Below are 27,327 nucleotides of genomic sequence, written 5' to 3' on the forward strand. Positions count from 1 at the left end.
GCCTCCACCATTTATAAAACATTACAAAAAGGCAAGACTCTTTTCCAGTATCTGCAAACACTGAGCAAATAAAAATTTGGGGAACAAAATGGAAAGCTTCAATTTTTGAATAACTATCGGTATTATATATTTTAAAAATCTCTTGTTACAAAGGTTGTAGTCAACTTCAAGACAAATCAGTACTTTCAGTAACATCTCAAATGCACACAGAACTGAACTGTGGGATGAGCAGACCAAGAAAGCAGGAAGGTGATCAAACTAAAATAGGTCTCATGACCCATTTCTGATATAAAGAAAAGTAACTGCTGTCTTACATACACAATAAATACAACTATCACTAATTTCTCTGTAATCACTAGCATCTAATTCCTGAATTCCTGGGAAATTATTAAACTAATATGCTAGTTCTCTAAATAGCTATGTTTTTTCACTTCTCCATAGTTAATGTAAAGTGTACTATTTAGAAGAAAATCTAGAAGAGAAAAACTAACAATGAATGAAAACCTCTAGGAGGGATTTGTTTATACTGTGTCCTTCAGCTGAGAATTAGTCTATAATAAATCCTACCACACACTAACGTTAGAAAAGCAATTACATAAAAATGTGCTTATTCCAAACAAAACTGCCATTATAAAGATCATTTCTCATTGCCAAAATCATGTACCAAGTTTCTTTTCAAAGTGATCTTTACTAGTGTATCATATAAAACTCAAAATATAATTTCTATGAAAAGGGAAAAGCACTATGCTACTAACTTGATAACCAAAAATTTCTTAACTGAAAAGTTAATTTTTAAAAGATCATTAGGCTTTTCACATTTACGTACTGAAGCAATAATGGGCAGCTTATCAGAAATGATAAATGTCAACAAGACATAGAAGTTTTGGAACTATTTAAGCAAACATTTTCCAGACAGGATTATGCTATGAGGACAAAGGATCATAAGTTCAGAGAAAGAAAATTTCTAGTTCTAAGGAATTTGGGGTGAACATTAAAAAGAGGTGGTCAAAACATATTATATGGGGAACTGTGCTTTATACCAAGAATCTAGATGAGAGCCCTAAAGATCCATTCCCTCATTTAAAAACCCCAGACGTTGGGGATCCCTGGGTGGCTCAGCAGTTGGGCACCTGCCTTTGGTCCAGGTTGTGATCCTGGAGTCCTGGGATCGAGTCTGCGTCGGGCTCCCCTGTTTCTGCCTCCCTCTCTATTCCTCTATCGTGAATAAAAGTAAAATCTTTAAAAAATAAATAAATAAATTTTAAAAACCCAGAGGCTCATGAGAATTAGCTGTGGTCCCTGAACATGGAGTGGAAATAAGGGGACCTAGAAATGACTTATGAAGCTCTAAATCACAGAGCTGTTCAAAAGAAGTTATGAGCCATGTAATTTTAAATTTTTCTAATCATATTAAAAAAGAAACAGGTGGAATTAACATTAACAAGATTCTATTTTTCTATTTAACCAATATGTCCAAAATATTAACACTTCGACATTAATACAGGTTATTGATGAGATACTTTTTTTTTTTGTACTAAGTCTTCATTATCTGATGATGTGTATTCCACGCTGACAGCACATAACAAATCAGGCTAGCCAATTTCACATGCTCAATAGCCAGAAGTGGCTACTTGGCTAGCACAATGGACAGCCCAGCTGAGATTACTGCAGTTCTGTCCCCAAAATTACCGTATGAAAACCGTATGGGAAATTCTTGCCACATACTACTTTAAAAGCTTTTGACCCTTGGGATGGTACTGTTTATTCTACAGCAAAGGGAAGAACACCGGCGAAGGACAGGTGTGTGGATCTTTTTTTTTTTTTTAAAGATTTTATTTATTTATTCATGACAGAGAGAGAGAGACAGAGACAGAGAGAGAGGCAGAGTCACAGGCTCCATGCAGGGAGCCCGACGTGGGACTCGATCCCAGGACCCCAGGATCATGACCTGGGCCAAAGGCAGACGCTCAACCGCTGAGCCACCCGGGCTGCCCCGAGGTGTGTGGATCTTAAGGACGGCCTGTAGAACTTCCCAGGTCTCCTGGGAGAAGCCAGTGGCGCCACTAACGAGCTATACGACCTGGAACAAGGTGCAAAAGTCGGAAACACTCTGGATGGGAGAGATCATGTAACGCGAGGGGAGTAAACTGGAAGCTGACGTGGAAAATCATAAGGAAGGTTCTTGAAAAGGATGACATACTGCAAAGAAAGGCGACCTCATCAAAGTGGCAGGTTAAAAAAAAAGGGGGCAACGTGCAGGTTAATTAATGGAGGTTCGGGGGTGTATATAGTACGCAAGGCTACAGGAAGGGTTACAAAAAACGATCCCAGGAGGAATGACAATTCGGGGCAGGGACGGTGCTGAGAACGTGAAGCCACCACCCTCCTTCGGAAGATACCATCCCCGGCGGCTCGGGGGCTCGGGGGCTCGGCGTTCGGCCCCGGGGGCCCAATGAGCACAGCGAGCAATAACGCTGCAGCCCTCCAGGCAGACGCTACCGTGCCCCCGCCCCCGCCCCTGCCCCCCGAAGGCCCCAGAAAGAGGTGCGTCTTCTCTTTACGAGCTGGACGACAAATGCCAGGCATTGCACCTGCAGAAGCAGAAGGAAAACGCGCCCCCCCCTCCCAACACCAGCATTGTTCAGAGCTCTAGCTCGCTCCCGCGGCGGTCTCCGGGGGCCGGACTCACCCAGGCCGCACGCCCCGGGCCCGCTGCAGCTGTAGCCGGTCGCCGCCAGCCGGGAGAGCGGGGGTGGTAGTGGGGGGGGCTAGGACGGGCGCCCCAGAACGCCGCGGCCCGTCCCTACCGCCACCGCCCCGCCGCCGGTCCCCGCGAGCGAGACTTCCCGGTCCCCGCCTGCGCACGCACAGGAAGCACTTCCCGGGCGTGAGTGACAGCGCTCTACGCCAACCGCGGCCCCGGAAACTTAACGCTGCGCCGCAAAACGTCGGAAGTGGGCTAAGGGGGTGGGGACAGGGGGAGCCAATAGGAGAAGCGAGAAGCGGGAGGAGGCGGAGCCTCGGCTGCTGCCGTGCGGCGCCGGCGCCCCACCCTCGGCGGCCTGCGGCTCCCCGCCCACAGACGCCCCGCAGGCGGCTTCGCGCTGCCGGGAGGCCCGGGTGGCGCGCCGTGCTCTGTCCGCGGTGCGAGGAGTGTGCCTCCCGCAGCCCCGGGGCGCGGAGAGCGCGGAGGAAGGGTCGGGGCCGCCCACGCTGCTCTCGCTGTCTCGCCGTCGCAAACGCCCTCCCGGGGGTGGGGGGGGCGTCCCCCGACCGGCGCGATGGGAGCCAACGAGGACCAGGAGGTGAGTCCCGCTGGCTGGACGCCCCTTTCCCCGCGCTGGCCCCGGGGGAGGCCCGGCCGGCAGCCGACGCCGGAACGCGCGGCCCCGCACGTGCCTTCGCCCCTGCGGCGGAGCGAGCCTGCCCCTGGGGGAGAGGCCGGGCGGGCGGGCGCGGGAAGGGTCCGCCTCCGCCTCCGCCTCCCCTGTTGTCTTCGGTGTTGCAACCCCGGGGCTGCGGGGTGCGGGGTGGGCGGGTGGCCCCGCGCCTCCCTAATAGGACAGACGACGGGTGTCCTTGGTAGGCGACCCAGGGCTCCTGGCTCGCCTTCAATCCCCACTGTTCTTATTTAGCGCTTAGGTCCTGAGCGAAGCTGCCTGGAATCTGATCCACCTGTACATTTTAAAAATCTATTGGCAGGTAGGGGGAGAGTTCAGTTTTCCTGGGGGGGAGGAAAAGAATGACACTTCGCGGCCCCCCGTGTCTGGCCTTTTTTTTCCTTTTTTGTTTGTTGGGATCGCGTCTCCATCTGGGACTTAGTTGTCCAGGGGAGAGGAAGTCTGTTCTGAGCATACGTGCAACCGGCGGCGGCACCGTATGGTTTGTGCCCCACGTGTTTTCTCGAGGACTGCCACTTTGACACCGAATCCTTTGGTCAGGGGAATGATATGGGTCAGCTCCAGGGGGACCGTCTAAGTGTGTAATGCGCACAGGTGAAGGAGGAGAGTTTGCATAGGTAAAGTGAACGCTGCGGGGCTGCACAGGGAGCACGGGGGTAGAATCAGGACAAGAATCCAGGTCTGCTGGATGAGTAATTCACTCTCCGTTTAGAAAATGTCTGTTGCAAGTCAGCCCTTTTATTATTTTTTTTTAAGATTTTATTTATTTATTCATGAGAGACACACACACACACAGAGAGAGAGAAAGAGAGGCAGAGACACAGGCAGAGGGAGAAGCAGGCTCCGTGCAGGGAGCTCGACGTGGGACTCGATCCTGCTACTCCAGGCCCAGGCCCTGGACTGAAGACAGCGCTAAACGGCTGAGCCCTCCCCCTCGGGCTGCCCTGCAAGTCAGCCCTTTTAGATGTGATGGGATTCCTGGAATCGAAGTTAAAAGGACCCCAAGTCCAGCAAGCTGGTCGATCTCTGAAATCCCTTCTAAACTGTTCTTGCTAAGTGAGTTTCTGAGTCCAGGCACCAACGAGCTCTTACAGTGAAGCGTTGTAACGTCCTGTTTCTCAAAGTTTGGCCCATGGAGCACTGCCTTAGAGTCATCTGGGTGGTTGTGAGAAAAGCAGGTGCCTGCACTGTACCTCAGGTTTACTGAATTGGAATTCCCATGAGGCCTAGGGATCTTTGTTTTATGTTTTGTTGTTTATGCAGCATCCTCTTTTTAGATTTTATTTCAATTCAATTTGCCAGCATATACAGTGTAACACCCAATCCTCATCTCATCATGTGCCCTCCTTAATGCCCGTCACCCAGTCACCCACCTCCCCTTCTTCTAGGGATCTTCATTTTAACAGTATAATTCCGTCTCTTCCTCCACATGACTGATTTTCAGGTCTTTGAAATCAGTCCTCTGCCCAGGTTTTCAGGTGTCCTCTTCTCATACTAATGATTCCTTTTGGCATTTTTCCATATGTCCATTTTTGTTGTTGTTCCTTTATAGTCTTGGAATCGTGTGTCTGCGGACAGATTATAAGTTTATGTCCTGTTTTAAAACTGTGGCATTGGGGCAGCCGGGTGGCTCAGCGGTTTAGCGCTGCCCTCAGCCCAGGGCCTGATCCTGGAGACTTGGGATCAAGTCCCACATGGGGCTCCCTGCATGGGGCCTGCTTCTCCCTCTGGCTGAGTCTCTGCCTCTCTCTCTCTCTGTGTCTCTCATGAATAAATAAAATCTTAAAAAATAATAATAAAATAAAATTGTAGCATCAGTTTTCTACAGTTATTGTCAGTTACAGCTTTTCAAGTACTCTGTACAAGGCAATTTGTTTTTCATCCTCTATTTGTATGTTTAGGGATCGAAAGTTCTTCCACTTACTTGTAAAATTTCATCTCGTTATATGGTTTTTCAAGGACATTTTGAATTCTTTTTGTGCCACCAGCATGATTCACTGTCCCCTCAAATTCTCATTCATCAGTTTCATAACCCTGCCTTCAATTTTGTTCCTGTCCTACTCATTAGTTAAAATACAGGAAAGGTTTAAGGGCGGGAGAAGTAACACTATATTTTGCGTAAGGTGGCTCTTTCTAATCTAATCTTGATTGTTCTGAAATCCACTTGAACTGTATTTTTTTTCCATGGGAAGGTAGCAAGAGAAGCCCAGGTAGACTGTTCTGTGCCCTTCCTTGATGTACCATCAAAGTTATCTTCTCTAAGAAGGCCTGCTTACATTTATCTTGGTTTTCAAATGCCTGCCAAGGCTTAGGGACTACTGCTCTTTATCCTCCTAGGCCCCCATGAACTATTTCTCTATTAATAATAGTCTGTTCTAAAATTTTGTCTGTCTTTAGTTTGTAGAATGCATCATGTGCACCTAAAAACTAAAACCTGTACCCAAGTATTGCCTTTGCTTCTCTTCTCAGGCATTCATCAGCAATCACAACAGAGATTGAGTCTTCTCATTTGTCAGCCCGTGGTGTTCTAGAAATATTTCCAGGCAAGGACCATTAGTTACATTTCCTCTTGCAGTCCCTTTTTTTCCATCTTGGATAGATCCTTGTCAAACATTTTTCTAACCATCATTTTTATTTTTTAAAGTTCTTTTTGTTATGTGTTTTTTCAAGTTTCACATCATTCTGTGGGAAGGATTAAAAATATAAATAATACATGTGAATAGTGGGGAGTTACTATGGTTTGTATTTCTCATCTCCAAGTTTAATATTCTCTCCACCCCAGGCTGCTCTTTAGCAGAGTGATCAAGGACACGTGCTCTAGAGTTGCTTTCAACAGACTCTTATGTTCCTCCTTGGAGAAAATAAGATACTCTTCATAGGATTGATGTGAGAATTAGTGAGATAGTGTCCTGTGATATGCTTAGGAGTGCCTGGCACATCATCTTAAAGTAGTATTAGTATTATTGTTGTGTTACTCTAGGCGCATATGTTACATACATTATATACCCATGTTATAAACATCAAGGGCCATATAAGGTAGCTAAGTTTTACATAGTTGAGTGAGCTTGAATCAGAAAGTAAAGATCCTCTATTTCTAATCCATTTATACCACCAAACAAAACTCATCTGAATCTTTTTTTTTTTTTTTTTTTTCAGATGGAACTGGAAGCCCTACGTTCTATTTATGAAGGGGATGAAAGTTTCCGGGAATTGAGTCCCGTTTCATTTCAATATAGGGTAAGACATGACATGAAGAAGAGCCCTTACAACTTTGCTAGAAAAGATGGAAGCTTGCTAAAAATGCTCTTACTTTTTAAACGATTTTGTTATTTAAATTTAATGGTTTAATTGTATTACATTTTCGGGTTTTTCTGAAGCATTTGAATGAAAGCTCATCACCACAACATCAATTGTTTTTAACTTTTGAAAACAATGCCGAAACTTTTAAAAACTAAGATGAGCTTGTTTTTATTGTTGCAGAATTATCAAATGTTAGAAATGGAAGAAAGTTTCTTGCCTTCTAATCTTAAAGATAGAATCTCTCAATCATAACTTCCAAGCTTTCCCAGCTGGTGCTGACAAGTACTAGAGTTAAAATCCACATCTCTATTCCAAGCTTGCCTAACCCAGGCTCCTCTGTGACATGTTTGGGTCTAGTCTCCTAGCTCTCCCTTGACTTCAAAGCAGAATTGGCCATTCCCTGTTTCTTCATACTTTGATCACTTTTAGACTTCTAATCATGCCACAATTTAGCGAGTTACCTAAATGTCTGCTCCCCTTGAAGACAAGAACCATCTTACCTCTATTTTTATATCTTCTGTACCTAGCACTGTAAGAGACATGGGCACCTTGTTTCTCCACACACCTTGAGTAGGGACTTAGTGATTGCATGAAGCAAGTTACTTTTATCACTTTTTCATTATCTCCGTATTTGGAACACAGGCAATAAACTGATTATGTCATCGACTTACGTAGGTGTATATCAACACGTCCCTACATTTATTGAACATAATTTCTAAGCTTCATCTTATATTGGTGTGTCTTGTGATTGAAGGTGAGGGGGAGAGAATAAAAACTTATTGGTTGGAGAGTAAAGGTGAATCCATGGATAGAACAAGATAGAATCAAGTCATGGTTTGGGGTGAAAAAAATTTTAATCTATTGCTATTATCTAAAAAATAAATATTAAAAATATTACAGAGGAGATTAGGATCACCCCATGCAAGGATGAGATGCTGACTCATGAATCATTCCATAATTTTATTAGAAAAATCACCATTTTACAACCACCAGCATGTTGATCATTTCAGGCAAGGCTCATAAATGGATGCTAAAACCTTTTGGTTGAAAAGTTGTTGAAAAACAATATATTCACCAGGTTTTGTAGTGTCACTCCAAAGATTACTTGTTAATTACAAAATGGGAGAGGTACCTTAACTTTGAAGAGTTTTGAAGAGTATCACCTTAACCAAGTGATCAAGGCTAAGTATAACCATTGATGGTTCCAGGAGATCTTATGTGCTTCCTTATATGATGCTAAAGGAATGAATCCACATCACCTGTATAGTGTCCCTACCAAAATATTAAATCCCAATTGGAGTGCAGGAAACAATCAGTCCTGATCTGGGGCCATTATACAAGAAAAGTGGCCTAGATTCTTTTTGTCATGAAAGATTAAAAGGTAGGCAGGGTGGCTGGGGATTGTTCTAAATAAAAGCAGAATAAAGAAATATGACAACCAAATGTAATCCATGAACCTCAGTGGGGTTGAGGAGGTGATTTATTAAAGGACACTTTCAATGTGAATGGAAAACTTTTTAGATGGATTAATGAATTAGATAATGTCTCTGTATCCATGTTGAATTTCTTGGGTGTGACAATGGTAGTATTGTTAATAGAGGATTCTGATTCTCTTAGAATACTTTACCCCATAAGTATTTAAGGATGTTTCATCGTTTATTTTCAAATAGTTCAACAAAAACCAAAGGGAAAAAAAAAAAAAAGAGTCACTCTCGTTGTCTCTTTGGGGGAGGGGAGGAAGTGATTCTGTAGGAGAGAATGACAAGTGGATGGAAGCAAAGGTATTTTGTAAATAAGATACATGTCAGTGAGGGCTCTCCTATTCCAGTTTCTCTCTGAGATTAAAATGTTTCAAACGGGGGCCAGGGTGGTTCAGTCAGTTAAGTGTCTGCCTTCAGTTCAGGCCATGATCCTGGGATCGAGCCCCACATCAGATTCTCTTCTCAGTGGGGATCCTGTTTCTTGCTCTCCCTCTGCTGCTCCCCCTGCTTGTGCTCTCTCTCCTTCTCTGTCAAATAAATAAAATCTTTCTAAAAAGGTGTCTTAAATAAAAAGTTGGGGAGAGCAAAAAAAAAAAAAAGAAAGAAAATAGAAAAGACATCTTTAAATTATTCAGGGGAAGAGAGTCAAAAATAACAAACTTCCAGTTATAAAAAAAAAAAATAAGTCAGAGGGATGTAATTTACAGCATGGTGACCTTAGTTAATAATACTATATTGCATACTTGAAGGTTGCAAACAGGATAGATCCTCAAAGTTCTCACGCAGCCTAAGGTATTCCTAAACCTTATCTCTTCACCTTTTTCTTCTTTCTCTCAATTTTACATTTCATTTTCTGATCTCTTGAGATTGTGCTAATGCATATCAATTACTTGTTCTTAACGCCTCTTCTGATTTAGCAATTAGAAAACTTAGAGCAAGATTAGGTCTTTCAAGTTGGTGGATTATTATTTTTCTCCGTTCTCTTTCTATCCTCCACAATTGATGTCTTGTCTTTGTCCTCCAAAAGCTTTGATGAAAACAAAAATATATGTAAGACAGTCTTGACACTGAAAAAAGCTGGCGGGCTGGTTGGAGAGACAGGCCATGGACATCAAGTCAGACTCTATTATTAATACAGCTCTCACCCCCTGCCAAGTCTTAGCCTGGACCCTGAACTTTTCAGAGTATTACGTGTCCAATCTGATCATGAGCATCAGCAATATTCATCATTTTAAAAGTTATAATTAAATATTCTGTCTTTGTATCACTTTTTACAAGCCTAAGATTTCCCTTTTCTTCAGATAGGTGAAAATGGTGATCCCAAAGCCTTCTTAATAGAGATTTCCTGGACAGAAACATATCCCCAAACACCTCCAATTATATCTATGAACGCTTTTTTTAACAACACCATGTGAGTAATGTTCTGTTTTCATTGGTTTTCTTTCTTTTGGTAATGCTATCTCTCATGTGTCTCTCAGCGGTATACTTCTTGTGCATTGTAGATCATCGGCTGTAAAGCAGAGCATATTAGCCAAGTTACAGGAAGCGGTAGAGGTCAATCTCGGGACTGCCATGACCTACACGTTGTTTGAGTACGCCAAGGACAATAAAGAGCAGTTCATGGAGAATCACCAGCCTGTGAATTCTACGGTGAGCTCGCGCTTTGAATTGGTTTCACTCCGCTAATTCATCTTTACTAGTTATTATTTTTTTAAATTGGAAGGAAATTTTGTGTTAAATTTTAAATGAATTACATTTGAGCTAAAATAAGAAGAGTGAATTTTAGATTTCTTAGTGTTTATTTAACTTTAAAAATGAAATCAAATCCTCTAGATCTTACCCTTCATATAAGACTTGGGGCATCAGGGTGACTCAGGGGTTGAGTGTCTGCCTTTGGCTCAGGTCATGATCCCAGGATCCTGAGATTGAGTCCCACATATCAGGCCCCCAGCAGGGAGCCTGCTTCTCCCTCTGCCTGTGTCTCTGCCTCTCTCTGTGTGTCTCTCATGAGTAAATAAAATCTTTAAAAAATAAAATAAAAAAGGACTAAAATACTTAATGTGCCCTCCAAAACTGAGATGTTGTTGAACCAAATATTTACATTTATTTAATGTCTTCATAAAGCTCAGGTGGAGGATTTCTCACATAGTCCTAAAATACATTTGAAATTACTTTCTTCATGAGCCTTCTTTAGTTGTGAATAGTCCTGTCACAGTTCACTTTGAACCTAAAGAGTGCCAGCTTAAAGAGACTTTAATGGGAAAAAACAATTTTACTTCTAAACGTATTTTAGGAAATCATCATCTTTTATGATCATAGGCACCTGTGCATTAGACCCCTTTGCACCAGGTCATGTCCTAAAAGACTTCGCATGGTCAGAGTCTGTTGACTCTGTGAACCAAGCGGGAAGCTTTTTGAGAGCAGAGGCTGTGTGTCTTGTCCTTGAGCAGTTCTGGCTTCCACATTCCTGACAGAACACAGGAGAGCACTGAGAGCAGCTAGAGAAGCAGCAGAAGGTGGTAGCAAAGCTTGTGGACTATGGGCCAGACTGCATGGCCCTGAAAAGCCTCACTGCACACTTACTGTGTGACTTTTTTTGGTAGAGGGAAAGGGTGCTGGGTTTCATTTGTAAAACAGGGATTATAATAGTATCTATGTCCTAAGATTGTAGTAAGGCTCAAATGAGTACTGTATATACAACATCCACACCAGTGCTGGGCACCTAGTAAGCATTTAAAATTTTGTCTATTACACTCTGACTACATGAATCTAAATTAAAATATTTCTCTTTTTTTTTTTAAGATTTTATTTATTTATGGAGAGAGAACGCATGTGCAGGGCGGGGGCAGACGGAGAGGGAAAAAGAACCTCAAACAGACTCTGCGCTGAGCTCCAAGCCTTACACTGGGCTTGATCTCACAACCCTGAGATCATGACCTGAGCTGACATCAGGAGTTGGATACTTAACTGACTGAGCCATGCAGGCGCCCCCTAAAATATTTTTCTTCGTTTCTTCAGGGAACCAGGGTTTTATAGGTAGACACTTGTGATTTTTCTAAAGACATTTAAATTTCCAAATAAAGCAAATTAACTGAATTGTAAAATTACCTTAGAACTTCAGGGCTTCAACATAATGCTGATATCAGGTCTTCTTTCTCAGAGAGCTGGTTACAACAGTTGAACTGACATTATGCAAGTCCCTCTGTGGGAACTCTGAGAATAAAATCAATGTGCTGGGCACCTGAATGGCTCAGTGGTTGAGCGTCTGCCTTTGGGTCAGTTCATAATCCCAGGGTCCTGGGATCAAGTCCCGCATCAGGATCCCCATAGGGAGCCTGCTTCTCCCTCTGACTGTGTCTCTGCCTCCCTCTGTGTCTCTCATGAATAAATACATAAAATCTTAAAAAAAAAAAAAAAATGTGCTAATGGCACCTGATCTAATAAATGGGTATTATAATACAGGATTCTTTTGCTTCACGTATCTAAAAATTGTCAACTCACTGAAGGATGTAGACATACTTAGTATAATTCAGTAAGTTCTAAGGCATCAGTATAGGAATTATTTGCTTTTTTCTAGATCCCCATAAGCAGTATCATCTCCGTTGAAACTCCTAATACAGCCCCATCGAGTAAGAAAAAAGACAAAAAAGAACAGCTTTCAAAAGCCCAGAAACGTAAGCTGGCAGATAAAACAGGTTTGTGTTTATTTTTTTTATAACAGATAAATGGGTTCCTTTTTAGTATAATATGAGGGTTTAATAAGTATATTTCGGTTTAGAAGAGTAGTTCTTTACTCTTCGTTCCTGGAACACTTCGATCAGACACTGTGTTAGGTCACAAATGTATGTTGAAAATCTATACTACCACTTTATCACGAGAGATAGCCATTTGAGGAGAAGGTAACTGAGTGGCAAAATAACTATAGAATGAGTCTTTAGGTTGGAAAATAGTAGAATAGCATACAAAATGTGTCCTACTTATACCCTTTCTGACATGTTTGGGATTTTCCTATTTGTTTACCTCCATGGCAGATATGTGTATTTCTAAAAATTTTTTGAACTACAGCTTTCATTTGAAATGAAATCTGGTATACCATTAGATTTTAGGACAATAAATATAATTTTTGTCTGTAGTTGATTTATTTATACAATTAGAATAAGATTTAAGAATATAAATTCTGTGTCTCCTAAACCAGAGTCATTTTGTTATGGACCTTCAAAAGAGAGTTATAAATCCCAGCTCATATCACCAATAATATTTGATTTCACTATTTAAAAATTTGCAAATTGGTATCAGTCTGTAAACTTTTTTTCCAGTTAAGGAAATGTATATATTTATTTATACATACACAAAAGTATCCATGCATATTTATGTCTGAATGTGTGTATGTTCTTGGTATAAGGTTACAAGCTGCCCTTTATTGAAAGGAACTGATCCAAGGGGAGGAGGACGGGGGGTGGGGGTGAATGGGTGACGGGCACTGAGGGGGGCACTTGACGGGATGAGCACTAGGTGTTATTCTGTATGTTGGCAATTGAACACCAATAAAAAATAAACTTATTTAAAAAAAAAAAGAAAGGAACTGATCCTTTTACTTTGGTGAGGAAGTTTAAAATAATACCCTTTCTTTTATAAAGTGATGGCAAGTTTTTGGTTTATGTTTTGTTTAATGTCCTACGTGGCAGAATGAAAAGATAGCAACCCCATGTTGGCCCTCAAAATACACTTTTGAAGTTGTAATGGTTTGTGAAATTAAAAATCTGGGAATCCATTATACCTAATGTCAAAGCAGCAGTAAAGCATGAACACTGAAGCAGTGAATTGTCAACCATTGCAATCCGTTTTCTAGAACTTGGCTAATCTTTTTTAATGCTGTAGCATTTTTGTCAGTTCATTAACTGTTGCTTTCATAAACAATGACGTATGATCATTCCCTTTATCATTTCCCCATCTCCATTTTTTTTATGATGCCCAATTAAAAGGCATTCTCTTTATAATTATGGTAGAAGATTTTGTGATTTGGAGCTTGTACTCTAAATAAAATTTTAATGGGACCATGATGGTACTGTGTGGGTAAGTTTTACTTAATGAAATTGGTGATCTGCCCCCATGCTCCTTATAACCAGTAAACAATGAGATAAAATTTTTATTGGCATGGAGAAAAGAGACATTAGCATCTAGGATTGAGGCCCAGTAATACTAATACTGCTTCTGTCTTATAAGAATCGTGAGGTTAGGGGATTGCTGGGTGGCTCAGCAGTTCAGTGCCTGCCTTTGGCCCAGGGTGTGATCCTGGAGACCCGGAATCGAGTCCCACATCGGGCTCCCTGCATGGAGCCTGCTTCTCCCTCTGCCTATATCTCTCTCCCCCCTCCCCCCATGTCTGTCATGAATAAATAAACTGACCTTTAAAAAAAAAAAAGGAATCAATAGGTTAGTCTTCCTTGTGTAAAATTAATGTATGGGTTTTGAATGTCGATTTTAAAGATTTCATAAAATGAAATATATGTAAATATATCAAGCATAAAGGAAATCAGGCCTTTTTAAATTAAAACATTTTTATATTATTCTTCAAGTTTGAATATTCTGTTATAAGAATGAAATTACTTTGTAAGCTATATATATATATTTTTATATAAAGTATGAGTTTGTTTTCAAGCACTCTCAACAGATTAAAGTCCTGCCAGATTATAAACAATGTTAGATTAAATACTATTATATCAGACCACAAAGGTTACTAATAAGTGGGCCAGGATACCTCTTAGTCTCAAGGCCAGACCTTGATTTAAAAGAACTCTTGGGGGATCCCTGGGTGGCGCAGCGGTTTGGCGCCTGCCTTTGGCCCAGGGCGCGATCCTGGAGACCCGGGATCGAATCCCACATCGGGCTCCTGGTGCGTGGAGCCTGCTTCTCCCTCTGCCTGTGTCTCTGCCTCTCTCTCTTTCTCTCTGTGTGACTATCATAAATAAATAAAAATTTAAAAAAAAAAAAAAATTAAAAGAACTCTTGGCTTGAACCCAGCTTCGTAGTAAAAACCCTCATGAAGCAGTAAAGTAACACAGTTTCTTGCTTAAATAATATGAGACCTTAAAAAAGCGGTAAAATTGTACAAGTGCATGAAATTAATAAATTGATTAGTTCCTCTTCCTAGCATTTCCACCTCACTTCTATGTTTTTTCCCTAATACCAGATTTCACCAGGAATGGCAATAGGGTAAATATGAAAAGGGAGTACATATGAATTACTTTGCAAGTATCCCCAGGAGAATGGTGCTTCCAGTTCACAATGATGATAAACTAGTTTTCCAGCTTGAAAATGCAGGATTTAAGATTTTAATCTATTTGTTGTGCAGGATAGTCTATAAAAGCTGATTTAGTAGTAGAGTATTGATTACTATAAAAATTATTGCTTGGTCTTAGAAATAAAGTTACCATTTTTATCCTCCAGATCACAAAGGAGAACTTCCTCGAGGATGGAACTGGGTGGACGTGGTGAAGGTATATAACACTTCTCTTCTGGGCTTCAAAAAATTGTTATAAGTCCGCCATCAAATAACGAAATTTATATGTTTCATTTCTTTCCCGCCTCAACCTTTGAATTTTGCTGGGATGCGTATTTCCTTTTCTACTGCAGCATGTAAGTATTTTTGAAGTATCTTTCACTACAAGAATATTTTGAAATATTCTTTCCTACAACCTCAGCATTAGATTTTCTTTTTTTAAAAAAATAAGGAAAAATCTGTGAATCTAAGTTATAAGTACAATAATGTACAACTGTTTATATAAGTGCATCTGAAGAACGAAAATGCCTGTGATTCGTAGTATTCATCCTAGGAAGCAATGCTTGATTTCTTAGTGGAAATTAGTGGGGTTTTTTTGTTTGTTTGTTTTTTGTTTTAAAGACAAACCCTAGATGAAGATTCCCCACCATTGTCAAGAAGGATTTCTGTTTCTCTTAAAGTTGTTTACTTTTCACTTCAAAGTTTTTTGCCAACTGCTCTCAATATTTTTTCTTATTTGTAGCTTCCCATATATTAAAGTGAGGCTTAGTTAATCCTCTTTGTAGGACTTCACAAGATGAATTTTACATGCCAATTAGTGCCAGGACTGCTGTGAGAAGTCATTAATATGATCTGAGGGGAGTTAAAGATTAAGACTTTAACCGGGACCCACAAATCTGGGTATTTATAAGCAGAACATTCTTTTTTTTTTTTTAGATTTTATTTACTTAGAGAGAGAGAGAGAGAGAGAGAGAGGCAGAGCAACAGGCAGAAGAAGAAGCAGGCTCCATGCAGAGAGCCTGACGTGGGACTCGATCCCGGGACTCCCGGATCATGCCCTGGGCTGCAGGCGGTGCTAAACCGCTGCGCCACCGGGGCTGCCCTAAGCAGAACATTCTTAAAGTTTATTTGAAGTCAGCTGTCTGGGCCATGGGAGACCTTTGCCATACAAACTATTTAAAATCATCATTTGTGCTTCTAGAATCTAGTAGAAAAATATAACCTGGGATTAGGGAACCAAACACAGTTGGAATAAAGGAGCAGTATTTCTTGTCCGCTTCCTGGACAAGAGGGCCGCCACATTCGGGATGTTTGTGTATGGTCAGCCTGATGGGTACACCATGTTGTCCTTAGGTATGCATGTGTGTACCTCACCAGCTAAGTTGTTTCCCTCCTTCAAGTGCTTCCAGCTTCAGGCTTCACAGTGAGAGTGTGTCTTTTCCACACAGGCTCAAAAAGTAATGTGATTAATCCAAAGATAGATGGTGCTTCTCCTTCCCTAACTCCAGAAATTTAGTTTTCTGCTTGTTTTTCATAGAGTCCTTGTTAATATAAATCAAAATTTCAAGAAATAGAAATTAAGATTTAAAAAATCCAGTCATCTTGGGAGACAGGCGAAGCTGTTTTTAAGAGGGAAGTTACCACGGAGGTGTGGTCCAGACTCAGAATCTGCTACCCTAAGCTGGTAGTTTCCTAGTGTGATCTTGGGATCCCTGGGAGACCCTGGAGGCCCTCTGGGGGTCTGCAAGGTCAAAACTATTTACATCATAATATTAAGGTGTCCTTTGCCTTTTTTCTTCATTCTCCCACAAGTGAACGGTGGTGTTTAGCAGAGGTTCCATGAAGTGTGATGATGCCATCACTAATTCTCTTCTGTTAGAGCACTAATAAAATGTGTGCTTTTATATTCTTGTATTCTCCAGAATTTTTAAGGTAGTGAGTAGGTCTAGAATCTAAGTATGTGCATTTTTATATTAACTCAGCTTGTTCTTCGTACTCATACTGTGTCCTTGTTAGCTGTTTTCCATTATACCAGCATAACTGTAGAAGCAGAAAAACCCAGCTGTCTTCTGTGGACCTTGGTAATAAGGAAGTTCACAAAAAATGTAAAACACTCCTATTCTTCACATTAAGTTTTATGAGTTTGTTTTAGAAAATGCAGCTTTTCATTTAAGAAATGTTACTCAGTTATCATGTAATGAATGAGTTTATTGTTACTTTTACATGAATTCAGTTTCTCAGTTTTCAATTCAAATGCAGTAGGTATAACGTAAATTAAAAAAAAAAAAAAGCTCTTTAAGATGATCAAAGTGGGAAGAGGAGCTGGGGCCTCAATGTTCAAGAACATTAGCAGTTTCTGCTTTTCACAGCTTCCCACATTTCTCTGAGGTCCTCAGGGTTTGGCTTCAACTTGGATTTCTTGGCTGGGTCTTTAGTCAGAATTGCTTGTGTGTTCTTTAGGAACTTCCCTCTCTGCCATTTGCTAAGTTCTATAGATTTTTATCAGAAAAGACCTTCAATTTAAAATTTTTATCCCACGGATCCCTTGGTGGCGCCGTGGTTTAGTGCCTGCCTTTGGCCCAGGGCGCTATCCTGGAGACCTGGGATCGAATCCCACGTCGGGCTCCCTGCATGGAGCCTGCTTCTCCCTCTGCCTGTGTCTCTGCCTCTCTCTCTCTCTCTCTCTCTCTCTCTCTCTCTGTGACTATCATGAATAAATAAAATCTTTAAAAAAAATTTTTTATCCCATTTTTAGAACTGTTCATTTGTAGTTTTTTTAGCCACAATTTTTTTTTTTAATTTCAAGAGTTTATTGATAGAAAACAAAAATAGAATGTCATTCATTTTATAAGTGGTACCTTTCATATATTCTTGGTTCCAATTTATTTCTTGGAAAGCTTTGAGGGATTTTCCCCCCCTTGCTCTATTGAGGTTGTATTTTTAAAGAATCCTAGAGTAGCTGAGCCTGAAGTTAAAAAGTAGTTAAATATGGTGAAAGCTGTAGATGGTATAAGTTACATGAACTTTGTTATCTGTTTGTTGTTCTATCAACCATAAATATGTTTCTTTTATATTAAGTGAAAATAATGAATTCAGATAATATGATAGCTTAATTTTGTTGACTATGTCTTTTATCTTTTTTTTTTTTTTTTTGTAGTTAAGCAAAACTGGCTCTAAAGATGATGAATAGTACTTGGAATTGAAGACAAGAGAAGAGCATCCTTTAAAAAGTAAACTGGGTTCAAAATCCTTCATTACTCTTTTCTGCTATTGAGGTGGCTTTTTATAAAACAGAATTTTTTTGTATGTTTCTTATGTAAAAAATGTTTTAAGCTGAAAGTTCATGAAGAGATCTGGTTGTATTAAATTATTTTCACAAACTTGCCTTAATAAAAGGTGAAATGTTACCGTTTAGCATTATTTTTGAAGATGGTTGAGCTTTGTAAATGGACAAAATGGGAAATAATAAATAATCAATGTGAGTTTATATGATCTTATCCTAGTGGATGTGATATTTTTTAAAGGAGCAGGAAGCCTTTTTGAAACTCTCATCCCAGTGGAGAATATTGAGTGAACAGTTATTCTGCGGCATGATCCATATTAAGACTTCTCATCTTAGTGAAGTCTTCATCTCTTCTTTCTCTCAATTACTGAAGCATAAATTGCTTCAGAGAAATTTAAATACTAGTATTTGAGCTTTATACATACCATTCTTTATAGTTCCTTTTTATTTTTCAAGAGTGAACTACTTTTTAATAAACAAGTATCTGTTTATACTTTTTCCTTCATTTGGGTCATACTTGGCAATGAGAGTTTCCAGCTGTATGTGGAGTAGGAGGATATAAAAACAAATCTGCCAAATACGTTCGAAAGCATTTGAACAGAAGTGTTGGTTCCCATTGAAAACATTTCTCTTTGCTGCATACACCAAGATGGGAGTCAAAGATGCCTTAATATTTAATTTTTGTATTGTTGGAGACAATGGTTTTAATAAATTCCTGTTTATCTGTTACTGTGTGTTTGTGGTTATCTGGTAACAGAGATCTTCTCAATGGTTTAACATAAAACCACGTTTCAAGTCTTACTTCTTTTCAAGTATATCCACACAGATTTCTCACCCTGAGCATCTTCGTAGAAATAGACATAGAAGTTTTTCAAATGCTGAATCATAGTGCAGGATTGATTTTGTTTTTTTTTCATCGTGAATAAGGTTAACTATTAGTGTCCTGTAACCAGGAAGTTACTGACATGTGTGATTTTCAGTGACTGCGTTTACTCCCTGGCTTGAAAACCCTAAGAACTGCTGCTCTATCTAGAAGGGTAGACTGTTGGTTCCTCCATTTATACTTGTGCAGCTTGGGTCTGAGTTTTTAAAGACTTAAAAAACTTCCCAAGACATGTCCTTAGCATAAGAGCAGTTTGAATTGTATCTGTGGCTTTTCCTGGGTTAACAGTAGGCTCATTGAAATTGTTTGAATTACATAGTAAAAACAATTACGGTGAAGAAGTGTAATCTGATTTTCAAAAGCTGAATCACATTTTTTATCTTGAACTAATCTAACAGTAACATTGAAATTCAAGACCACCGGAACATGCCAACATTTGTTTTTGGGGTTGTGTACGTGGTTTAAGTTGTGTTGACTTGTTTGCTTGTTTTTAAACTGAAACCACTGCATCTGCTAGTGAACAAACCGTGTTTTGCTCTGAAAATTCTGAAATTGTTCGGGCTTATTGTGGTTCAGAGATGACAAAGAATAATGCTAGTTAAATGCCAATGAACTATTTTTACTCTTTTTATATTAAATGTACAAATTTTGGGGGTGATGGTGGCAGTGGTGCCTCTGACCACCTTCTGTAACACACTTGAACATCCTCATCTGTATTGCCATCATCTCTTTAACGCTCCCAGTATATTTTCTCAGTCTGTCTACCTAAAATTGTATGGAATGACATAATTAATAAGCAATAAAACCTGAATTACACATAGTGGTTCATAGTGGTTTTTCTGCGCTTTATTTCAAATCGATTGAGAGAGAATTGATGTTTCAAATTTGTACAGACATACGGTGTTAAGTTGTACCCTCCTACTCAAAACTGTTTAAGATGTTGAATTCAGAAAACACTATTTTAATGACCTGACAAGGTAAGTCATACCCAGAGTCTAAAAAATTTAGGGACAGCTTCAGTTTTTAGTATCAAGGGATCCAGAAGACAGATGAAGTCTCGGATCAACCCAGGGTACGCAGTCACACACACGTTCACACAGCATGCATGAGGCTGCATGCATGAGGCCCCCAACCAGGGAGGGTTCCTGTCTTGAACTTTGGTTCTCCATGGAGGGCTGAAATGTAAACATATGTACATGTACTCTCACAACAGCTTACATCACACTTGGATTTCAGCTCAAATTCTGCCCCATAAAAAAAAAAAAAAAAAAAAAAAAAAAAAAAAAAATTCTGCCCCATATGAGCGATCTTTAAAAAAAAATGCCCCTCAAGCCAGGATTTTAGTTTAAACTGGTACCAACTGGGCACCTGGCTGCCTCAGTCGGTAGAACGTGCAACTCTTGATCTCGGGGTTGTAAATTCAAGTCCCAGGTCGGGTGTAGAGATTACTTAAAAACTAAAATAAAAATTAAGTGGGGCCAACTGGATAGAGCCTCTGGGCAACTAGTTGAAATGACCACGTATCAACCCACCTTCAAGCCAGACCTCCTAAGAAAGCCCTGCACATGGAATGCTTGGAATGTACGCTCACAGTCAAAAGCCACAGTCCGTGGCAGCAGGACATTGCGACAGCCTGCTGCAGGGAAGCTTCGGGGAATAAGCATTTCAAGGATATATTGATGTGACACAGACTCTGATGTTAAGAGGAATTGAGTCTAAGAAACTGTTAAGACTCACCAAGCAGGGGCACCTGGGTGGCTCAGTCGTTTCAAGCGTCTGCCTTTGGTTCAGGTCATGATCTCAGGGTCCTGGGATGGAGCCCCAAGTCGGGCTCTCTGCTCAGCAAGGAGCCTGCTTCTCCCCCTCCCTCTGCCCTTCCCCCTGCCCCCCTTCTGCTCTCCCTTGGCTCTCTGTCAAATAAAATCTGAAAAAAAAGGAAAACTCAAGGGTGGTGGGGAAAAAAAAAAAAAGGAAAACTCATCAAGCAGGTTTGGAAAAGAACCAAATAGAACTTCTCGAAAGTAAAATAATCGAAATTAAAGCTACAGATGAAAACAAGTACTACTTGCAAAGTGTGCTTCAGCAAATATGAAGTCTCCTATGGAAGGAAGATGGTACTAAATCTGCACTTTTGGATTTTCTCTCTTTTCGATTGTAACCTAAGAATCTATCTGCATTATGTCTTCACAGACCCCACCATTTTAGGGCAGCTGGGTGATTGGAGCTTTCAAAAAGTTCTGCTTGATACCTGTGCCTGTGCCTCCCCGGACCTTGTTTCAGTAGAGACCAGTTATGACAAGGATTTGGCCAGTGTTGTCTATGATAGCTTTAAAAATAGTAAATTTAGAAATCATGGCAATATAATAACAGATTTGTTTTGTCATTACATGTGCCATAGAATAAAAACAGAACACGAGGCATTATCTAGTAGGGATTATCTGGTAACCTAGGATTCTAAATTTTGGTGTTTTTAATTATGGAACAAAATAGTAAGAAATTGATCAACGATCTAAAGTGGGGTGTTTTTTTTTTATGATCCACTAATGAAGAAACTGGGGGTCTTTACCAGCAATTTTCCTAATGGAATGGAAGAGAACAGAATTCAATGGAAAATACCAGTGTGTATCACATGTCATTGTAAGGGTCTTTGAGTGTGTGTGACCCCTGTTTTGGTTTGGGGTATGTATGTGCAGATACTGTATAAAACTTATTTCTTAAAGAGTAATAGCGAAAAAAAGTTTGAAAGGCACTGGTCAGAACATACACAATGTGGGACAAATTTTATAACGACTTAATTTTTAAAAGCACAAAATGTGCCTCTCAAAGTATTAACCGCATTTATCTATCGTTGATTTTGCATTATCCCTAAAGACCAATGAAATAGAGCTACCTTGAGTAGTAATGGGAAGGAAGCAAGATGTTAATTTAGGGTAGGGTTTTTTGTTTGTTTGTTTTTTGTTTGTTTGTTTGTTTGTTTGTTTGTTTTTAGGGTAGGTTCTTTTAATGACTTTGTAGATTTGTAATAATGAAAATTCTTGCATGACGGGTGGGGTTTTTTTAAGATAATAGTAATGTATCAATGCTGTTTTCTTAGCTTTTATAAACATAATAAGATGTTAACAATATGGGAAACTGGGTGAGTGGTATGTAGGACTTACCTATAATATCAGCAGATTTTTAAAAAATCTATAATTACTTTCAGATTCAAAAATACATTTACTATGGTGCACAACCGTCCCTCCAACCCTGAGAGAGTTCCAAGAGCTCCCCCTGTTGGGAGTTCTAGGGACTGGGTCTTTTATATGCTAAATGCTTATATATTTTTTCTATTTATCATTCAGAATTTTTTGGGAAAATTTTTAATACTTTTTCTAAAAATTCAAGTCTAGTTGATACACAATGTTACATTATTTTCAGGCATAGAACATGGTGATCCTACTCGGTATGCTGTGCAAGCTCCCCACAGGTACAGCTACCATCTACATGACAGCTTTTGAGGAACTTGCATGAGGATCTGCAAGCGCTAATGCCTGAATCTACGGTAAATAATTTTAACAGCTTTCATTTCTTACTGATTAGAACCAAATATAAGAAACTTAGTCCTATTTTCCCACCATTTCTAGAGGAATAATCATTTGCTTCCTGGGCTTACTATGTACATCTAGTCTTTAAAATGAATTGCTGTAACAGGCTGATGGTGGTGCTAAAACAGGAAACATTCCCACCCTCGCCTTCCCCTATTTGTTGCTGCTGGCACCCAGGAATCTGTAAGTAACCCTGCGTGCCTCTCTGAGGGCTTCTGGAGCATTAATTTTCTGTGGCTCCTGCAAAGCTTTGGCCTATTGGGACACTATTCTTGGTATTTTAGGCAGCAAGCCATCTCTATGTCCAGTTTAGTCCTTTCATTAACAAAAGAGAATGCAATTTATAAAAGGAAACTCCACAGTGGGGGAGAAAAACACACATGAAAACATTTTTGCTTTGCAATTAAATGGTTAGAAATTCACCTTGAAAATTGTCCTATGATGACAGTTTTTCGAATACAGAAAGGTGAGGGGAGAGGTTTTCATTGAACGCGTGCAATTGCAGGAAGACAAGTCTGCGCAGCTCTCCTTGCTGTGTGCTCCAGCACTGCATTTCTCCTGCTTCTGGTGCCAGGCAAGACTCTGTTTCTCCGAGGGCAGTGGGTGTTCGGAGTCACTCAACTACCCACCTTGCTTGTGAATGAACCTGCCAGGGCTTGGCCCCCACGTCCTGAGAAATGTTAATCCCTCTGAGGTGTCAGTGGAAGCAAACAATCAATGTCTACATTCTTTTCATGATCTGTTCTGCATTCTTAAAAATCACACGTGTTTCACATTCTGCCCACTAATGTGATTTTTTTATAAAAATGAAAGTGAAAGAAAAGAAATACTGTTGAAACCTTTCTTTCCTTTTCCATTTCTATTTCTCTGAAGATCACAAAATCTAGAATTTGTCAGTTTGCCATTTCACTTGCTAAATGCTGAAGACACTGACTAAATATCCCTTACCTTCCAGGGGCTACTCAAAGATAAAAATTTAAATTGATGGGTGTTATTTAAAATCATGATAACCGAGAAATCACGGAGTTTGGTTATAAGAATGTCCATCCATCTGCTAAGAGAAAAGCGTAACTCCCACTACATGCTGACAAATGCCATCTGTCAAGATTTTCCCTTAGTTTCTATATTTTTCTTTTGTATGTCAGTGTTTTAAAATTCTTTATTAACTTTTTATTTTTATCAAAGTCATACATATACCTTGAGAAGTCAAATAGTTCTACAAGGCTTTTTTTTTTTTAAAGATTTTATTTATTTATTTGACGGAGAGAGAGAGAGCACAAGTAGGTGGAGCAACAGGCAAAGGGAGAAGCAGGCTCCTCACTGAGCAGGGAGCCCGATGTGGGGCTCGAACCCAAGACCCCGAGATCAGAACCTGAGCTGAAGGCAGATGCTTAACCTACTGAGCCACCCAGGCACCCTGTCATATAAGATTTTTAACGTTAAAGGCAAGTCTCTCTGCCACACTCCTTCTATCCCAATTCCCACCCCACATAAGTAACTGCTTTCAAAATTTTTAGCTTAAACTGACCCACAGGACCCCTGTGTGTGGTCTGCTGCTGTCTGTAACCTCAGCTCCAAGACTCTCCACCATGTTCCTGTCTTAGGGCCTCTGCTCTGGCTCTTGCCTCTGCCCAGGACTCTTTCCTTCCCTCAGATAGTTACATGGTTAACTCGTTCACCTTCAGATCTGTGCTCCGTCTGTTTTTTAACTTTCAGTGAAGTAGAAAGCCTGTAGAGGGCGTCCTCCCACCCCCCAGCCTTATTGAGGTATAATTGACATAACATTGTGGAAGTTCTAAGTGTACAGCATGATGATTTGAGACACTTATCTGTTGCAAAATGATTCCCACAATATGATCAGTTAACACCTCCACCAACTCACATAATTATTTGGTGTGTGAATGGTGAGAACATTTAGGATCTACTCACTTAGCAACTTTCAAGTACATGATACAGGATTGCGAACCATAGTCATCATGCTGTCCATGAGATTCACCAGAACCTGCAGTTTGCACCCTTTGACCAACACTTCCGCATCCCCATCCCCCACCCCTACCCCTGGCAACCACCAATCTACTTTCTGTTTCTGTGAGGTCAACTCTCTTAGATTCTAACTGCAAGTGATCGTACAGTACTTCCTTTTCTTTGTCTGACTTCTCTTACTTAGCATAATGCCCTGAAGGTCAATCCATGTCATCCCAAATGGAAGGATTTCCTTTTTCGTGGCTGAATAATATTCCATTGTGTAAAGCATGAGGAGCAGAGGAGTGGGGGTGATCTGACTCATGTTTGAATGGTTTGTTCTGGCTTCTGGGTTGAGAATAAATTGAAGCAAGAGGGAAGGCAGGGAGACCAGTTCTGAAACCATCACAGAAACGTGGGTGGCAAATGGTGGTGGTGGTGTGAACTAGGTGGGGGATATGGGTGAGAAGTGACCAGTTTCTGGATTTTTATATAAATAATATGTTTATATTTATATTTATATTTATATTTATATTTATATTTATATTTATATTTATAGAACTGTTGCCAGGATTTGCTGATAGATGGATAAAGGATGTGGGAGAGACAGACGTGCATCAAACATGAGTCCTCTTAAGTTTTTGGCCTGAGCAATTGCAAAAAAAAACACTGATAGACATATTAATTCTCCTTCAATTATTCGTTAAATTTAAGGTAATCTCAGTGATATTGTAACTGGATTTTTAAAAAGAAAGAAACAGGGCAGCCTAGGTGGCTCAGTGGTTTAGCGCCGCCATCAGTCCAGGGCATGATCCTGGGGACCCGGGATCGAGTCCCGCATCGGGCTCCCTGCATGGAGCCTGCTTCTCCCTCTGCCTGTGTCTCTGCCCCTCTCTCTCTCTCTCTCTCTCTCTCTCCCTCTCTCTGTGTGTCTCTATGAATAAATAAATAAAATCTTTTTAAAAAAATAAAAATAAAAGAAACAAGTTTATTCTGAAGTCCTTATAGAAAACTAAATTTACTGGAATAGCTAAAAGAAATACTGAAAAAAAAAAAAGAAGGGTAATAAAGTGAGATTAGTTCTACTGGTTAGTAAAACATCTTTCAAGCCACAGGAATTAAGGTGGTAAGGAGCTGGCACCTGCTCCTGTCAGTGACATAAAACAGACTCCAGAAATAGACCTATACATAAAGAACTGAATAGATGATAGGTCTGTAGAAAATGTAATTTCTTCAATAGATGGCACTAGGACCACTAGACAACCAACAATAGGGAAGAAAAGGAAAAGCGTTCCTATCTCACATTTCACGTTAGTAACTTCCAGATATATCAGGAAAGAAGAGAACGCTGGAGATTCTTGAATGCCTCATTTCAGGATGAGATGACCTTCCTTATATAGGACACAAAACTCCAAAGCCATAAGCAAATGCTAAGTTTGAAGACAGAAAAAAAAAAAATCTGCAAGGAAAAATTCACATAAGGAAGATAACTAACTTTATCTCTCTTTTGAAAGAAAGTTTGATTTTTGAAAGAGAAATTACTTACAATATGCATACATATGTATCAAAAGCTGTTAGAAGTTATCAGGAAGAAAAATAATAGAAAAATGAGCAAAGAATGTGACAGTTCAAGAAAAGGAAATGTCAGTGACTGTGAAAACGATGTGAACTCTAGAATAAGTGACGTTAAAACTGCAGTGAGAGTCGATTTATCTTCTATGAGGTTGGCAAAGACCAAAAGGTTGGTAACACCATTTTTGAAGGTGTGAGGAAACAGATTCTCTCTTCCAACGGTTTTTGAGTGAATTGATACAACCTTTACGAAAGACAAGTCAGCAATACCTGTCAAAATCACAAAAGCCTTTGGTCCAGAAATTCCACTTCTAGAAACTGTCCCCACTTCTTGCCTTGTCCGTGTGTCAAGTGACCCATGTGGGTGGAGAGTGTCCTGTATTATTACTTGCCCCCAGTCGATATCAGTATCCTTAGGGGTACCCTGAGTGAAAGACAGCAGGCTGGATCTGGGCTCGGCCAGAGGCTGTGTGCTAAAGTGAAAAGAGCATCTGTGTCAGAATAGGGCAGGTGCATTAGAATGTACACCCTCTGCGTTGGGTGAATTGAAGGAAATTCAAAATTGAAGGACCGCCCTCCCCACAGAGCAGAAGACTCCTGCTATGCAGGGCGCTGAGGCCTGGCCTGGGTTCCTCAGCTACAGTGCAACCCAGCGTGTGCAGGTGCCACAGAGCCCATCCCATGGGACATGGGCTCAGGGGAAGCTAAACTGCTGTCATTTGCTGCGCTGTGAGTAACAAACAGCCTCACCCCAGCCCATTCAGTCTTGGTTACTTCCAAGTATGGCAGGTTGATTAACTCCCTTGCACAGTCATCTCCTCCAGGATTGTGACTTCTTGCCATAGTACCTGGAGGGGCGCTTGGGGGGCTCAGTCAGGTAAGTGTCCAGATGTTGATTTAGGCTCAGGTCATGATCTCAGGGTCATGAGATCGTGCCCCGCATTGGGCTCCACACTCAGTACGGAGCCTGCTTGAGATTCTCCTTCTCCCTCTGCCCCTCCCCCACTACACTCGCTCTCAAAATAAATACATAAAATTTAAAAAATAAAGAACAATATTACCTCGAATCACCAGGTTGTTAGGAAAATGAGAGAATACATTTGTGAAGAGCCTAACACCATAATGGGACGGAGCAGGAAGTACATGGTGGTGACTATTTTTAATGTCTTTGTCACCTTTGGTCTTCAAACCAGATGTCCCTGAGTATCAACAGCAAATGTTTTTAGTTTATAATCCTGGCTATCTATCATGCCACTATAAATAACTGAAGTAGGGGAAAATACATTTTCTAAACCTATGTTTTTCAAACTTGTTTGTAATCTATTTGTGGATATAAATTCAATTTAGGGAGCTTTTAGCAGCATTTTTTTTAAAAAAAAATGGACAGAGTAGGATAAAAGAGATCTGGATACAATATAAATTCCAGAGTAGATACCATTCCGTGAAACATTGTCAGCTTGTTTGTTAGAACCAGTATGTTTACCTACTTAGGTGCGGTATAAAGGGTACTGTGTGTTCTGTTTTTTAGAAAATTCTAAATTTTCTAAATTCTCCTTTTCTAAATTCTAAATTGTTGCTTGG

General features: G+C 40.3%; 2 protein-coding genes across 3 annotated transcripts in view; one reads left to right on the top strand and one right to left on the bottom strand.

Moving 5' to 3' along the window:
* TRAPPC11 (trafficking protein particle complex 11) overlaps positions 1 to 2,862 on the bottom strand; it is a 48,587-nt gene extending 45,725 nt beyond the window's left edge. Inside the window, exon 1 of one of the 2 annotated variants that reach the window (XM_038560439.1) lies at positions 2,690 to 2,861. The gene's annotated coding sequence lies outside the window, so the exon portion shown is untranslated. Of the gene's footprint in view, positions 1 to 2,689 lie in introns of both variants that reach the window. The other variant, XM_038560440.1, reaches the window with a different exon arrangement.
* A 211-nt stretch (positions 2,863 to 3,073) lies between these two features.
* RWDD4 (RWD domain containing 4) lies at positions 3,074 to 18,002 on the top strand. Its single transcript, NM_001286853.1, has 8 exons — positions 3,074 to 3,305; positions 6,558 to 6,638; positions 9,484 to 9,593; positions 9,685 to 9,832; positions 11,760 to 11,877; positions 14,630 to 14,679; positions 14,816 to 14,818; positions 17,620 to 18,002. Exons 1-8 carry the CDS (start codon positions 3,282 to 3,284, stop codon positions 17,650 to 17,652), a joined length of 567 nt encoding a protein of 188 aa, NP_001273782.1. The 5' UTR covers positions 3,074 to 3,281; the 3' UTR covers positions 17,653 to 18,002.
* Positions 18,003 to 27,327: the final 9,325 nt, after the last annotated feature.

Source organism: Canis lupus, chromosome 16 (assembly GCF_011100685.1).
Source record: "Canis lupus familiaris isolate Mischka breed German Shepherd chromosome 16, alternate assembly UU_Cfam_GSD_1.0, whole genome shotgun sequence".
In the NCBI taxonomy this organism is placed as follows: domain Eukaryota; kingdom Metazoa; phylum Chordata; class Mammalia; order Carnivora; family Canidae; genus Canis; species Canis lupus.